Source organism: Pan troglodytes, chromosome 23 (genome assembly GCF_028858775.2).
Source record: "Pan troglodytes isolate AG18354 chromosome 23, NHGRI_mPanTro3-v2.0_pri, whole genome shotgun sequence".
NCBI classification, from domain to species: domain Eukaryota; kingdom Metazoa; phylum Chordata; class Mammalia; order Primates; family Hominidae; genus Pan; species Pan troglodytes.
In genome coordinates, this window is record NC_086016.1 from 43,055,451 (window position 1) to 43,059,140 (window position 3,690).

The 3,690-nt window shown below is 49.1% G+C and overlaps 1 protein-coding gene across 1 annotated transcript; it reads left to right on the forward strand.

Annotated features, from left to right (window-relative positions):
- The first annotated feature begins 2,830 nt into the window (after positions 1-2,830).
- LOC458861 (small ribosomal subunit protein uS4-like) lies at positions 2,831-3,455 on the forward strand. The gene has a single exon (XM_054675538.2). It carries the CDS (start codon positions 2,856-2,858, stop codon positions 3,438-3,440), a length of 585 nt encoding a protein of 194 aa, XP_054531513.1. The 5' UTR covers positions 2,831-2,855; the 3' UTR covers positions 3,441-3,455.
- The last annotated feature ends 235 nt before the right edge of the window (positions 3,456-3,690 follow it).

The following is a 3,690-nucleotide window of genomic DNA, read 5'->3' on the forward strand; positions in this document are numbered from 1 at the left end:
TAAGAATAGTGCCATAGGGAACTCAGCCTCTTTTTCTTTCTTTTTTTTGGGGGGGTGGAGGGGTAGACGTGGGGTCGTCCTGTGTTGCCCAGGCTGGTCTCCAACTCCTGGGCTCAAGCCATCCTCCTACCTCAGCCTCTCAAAGTGTTGGGATTACAGGCATGAATCAATGTGCCCAGCCTGAGCTCAGTATTTTATTTTCTTTTATCTTATTTTATTTTATTTATTTATTTTTGAGATGGAATGTCGCTCTTGTTGCCCAGGCTGGAGTGCAATGGTGCAATCTCAGCTCACCGCAACCTCCGCCCCCCTGGGGTTCAAGTGATTCTCCTGCCTCAGCCTCCCGTGTATCTGGGATTATAGGTGCCCATCACCATGCCCGGATAATTTTTGCATTTTTACTAGAGATGGGGTTTCGCCATGTTGGCCAGGATGGTCTCAAACTCCTGACCCCAGGTGATCCACTCGCCTTGGCCTCCCAAAGTGCTGGGATTACAGGCATGAGCCACCACACCTGGCCTATTTTATCTTACTTTATTTTATTTTATTTTTTAGAGACAGGGTTTTGCTATGTTGCCCAGGTTGGTCTTGAACTCCTGAGCTCAAGTGATCCTCCTGCCTTGGCCTCTCAAAATGCTGGGATTACAGGTATGAGCCACTGAGCCTGGCCCTTAGTGCTGCATTTTATTTGTTTTGTTTCATTTTGAAATAGGGTCTCACTTTGTCACCCAGGCTGGAATGCAGTGGCTCGATCAAGGCTCACTGCAGCCTCAACTTGCTGGGCTCAAGCAATCCTCCCATCTCAGTTTCCCAAGTAGCCAAGGACTACAGGGCAGGTACCACCACACCCAGCTAGGTTTTGTATTTTTTAGAAACGGGGTTTTGCCATGTTGCCCAGGCTGGTCTCAAGCTCCTGGGCTCAAGTAATTTGACTGCCTTGGATTCCCAAAGTGCTGGGATTACAGACGTGAGCCACCACACCAGGCCAAGCTCAGCATTTTAAAAGCGGGGGAGGAGAGCCCAGAAAATGAGATTGAAGAGCAGTGAAACCTCCCCATTGCCAGCACGTGAATGCTCCCTTGTTCCCCTCTCTCCCCATCCCTCTGGTGTGACAGCAGTCCCAGTTCATTCGCTTCTGATGTTGCATTCCAGTGGAGGCTTCCTCCGCTTGGAGGTCTACTTGGTCTCCAAGGAAGATGGGGCAGAGAGGGAGTCTAGACCTCCTAGGGACCTGTAAAATCTTTGGCATTTCCTCTTCGGTTCAGTCTCTATCAGCAGTGGCTGGAGGTGTTTTGCTCCTCAGTTACCAAAGGGCAAAGTCACCTCATCACCATAGAATTCATTTTCTCCCAACCTCACACCGGGTAGTCACACAAAAAATATAATTTATTCCTATTGGTAGGATTTTGCCTTGTTCACTTCGAAATGATAAAGATTCCCTGGCCTTTTTGTTCCAACAATTCATTTGCTTTTCCCCTAAGCCTTTCTTCATAAAAATGATTAAATGACGGCCGGGTGTGGCGCTGCACGCCTGTAATCCCAGCACTTTGGGAGGCCGAGGCAGGTGGATCACCTGAGGTGCGGAGTTCAAGACCAGCATGGCCAAAATGATAAAAAACCCCGTCTCTACTAAAAATACAAAAAATTAGCCACGCATGGTGGCGGGCACCTGTAATCCCAGCTACTCGGGAGGCTGAGGCAGGAGAATCGCTTGAACCCGGGAGGCCGAGGTTGCAGTGAGCTGAAATCAAGACACTGCACTCCAGCCTAGGCAACAAGAGCAAAATTCCATCTCAAAAAAAAAAAAGAAGATTACATGAAAAAGATTAAATGTAGGCCGGGCATGGTGGCTCACATCTGTAATCCCAGCTCTTTGGGAGGCCAAAGCGGGCAGATCACTTGAGTTCAGGAGCTCGCGACCAGCCTGGCCAACATGGAGAAACCCAGTCTCTATTAAAAATACAAAAATTAGCCTGGCGTGGTGGTGGAAGAATCACTTGAACTCGGGAGGTGGAGGTTGCAGTGAGCCAAGATTGTGCCACTGCACTCCAGCCTGGGTGACAGAGTGAGACTGTCTCAAAAAAAAAGAAAGAAAGAAAGAAAGAAAAACGAAAGATTTCCTACTTTTGGAGACTCCTGAATCCCTTGGCCTCTGCAGCACTTCTCCTCTCCTTCCTCCATGACCATGCCTTCTGAGTCCACACTGTGCTGTTCCACATACAGCCAGCTCCTTAGATGATGCGGTTCTCCAAGGTCCAAGACCCTCTTCTGTTTTAGCTTTATCCGGTCTCCCTGAGAAAGCTCATTCACCCCTTAGCATCAAGTATTAATTATATACTGATACTTTCAAAGGCTAATCTCCGTTTGCAACCAATTTATCATGTTTCATATCAGTATTTCCACCTGCTTAGTGAATAATAGGGTTAGAAAGATTTTGGTTAAAGGATATAAAATTTCAGTTAGACAGCAGCACACAGTACAAGAAATCTATTGTAAAACATGTAACTATAGTTAATAACAATATGTTGTATACTTGAAAATTGTGAAGAGTAGATTTTAAATGTTCTTTTCACAAAAAAGATGTGTGTGAGTTAATGGATATGCTAATTAGCTTAACGAGCTTGATTTAGCCATTCCACAATGTATGCATATATCAGAACATGGGCCCGGCTCAGTGGCTCATGCTTGTAATCCCAGCACTTTGGGGGGCCGAGGCAGAAGGATCACTTGAGCCCAGGAGTTTGAAATCAGCCTGGGCAACCAAGTAAGACCCTGTAACTATAAAAAATTTAAAAATTGCTCTTTCTCAGTGACCGGGTTCTAGGCTTAGGCGCAGACGGGTTAGGGGAGCCAACATGCCAGTGGTCCGGAGCTGGGTTTGTCGCAAAACTTACGTGACCCCGCGGAGATCCTTTGAGAAATCTCGTCTCGACCAAGAGCTGAAGCTGATCGGCGAGTATGGGCTCAGGAACAAACGTGAGGTCTGGAGGGTCAAATTTACCCTGGCCAAGATCCGCAAGGCCGCCCGGGAACTGCTGACGCTTGATGAGAAGGACCCACGGCGTCTGTTCGAAGGCAATGCCCTGCTGCGGCGGCTGGTCCGCATTGGGGTGCTGGATGAGGGCAAGATGAAGCTGGATTACATCCTGGGCCTGAAGATAGAGGATTTCTTAGAGAGACGCCTACAGACCCAGGTCTTCAAGCTGGGCTTGGCCAAGTCCATCCACCACGCTCGCGTGCTGATCCGCCAGCGCCATATCAGGGTCCGCAAGCAGGTGGTGAACATCCCGTCCTTCATTGTCCGCCTGGATTCCCAGAAGCACATCGACTTCTCTCTGTGCTCTCCCCATGGGGGTGGCCGCCCGGGCCGCGTGAAGAGGAAGAATGCCAAGAAGGGCCAGGGTGGGGCTGGGGCTGGGGACCACAAGGAGGAGGATTAAGCCCACCTGTCCCTCCTGGGCTGCTGCATTGTCTAGTTTTCCTGCCAAATAAACAGGATCAGTGCTTTAAAAAAAAAAAAAAAAAAAAAAAGTTTGGTTTTTTTTTTTGAGACGGAGTCTTGCTCTGTCGCCCAGGCTGGAGTGCAGTGGCGCGATCTCGGCTCACTGCAAGCTCTGCCTCCGGGGTTCACGCCATTCTCCTGCCTCAGCCTCCCGAGTAGCTGGGACTACAGGTGCCTGCCACCACGCC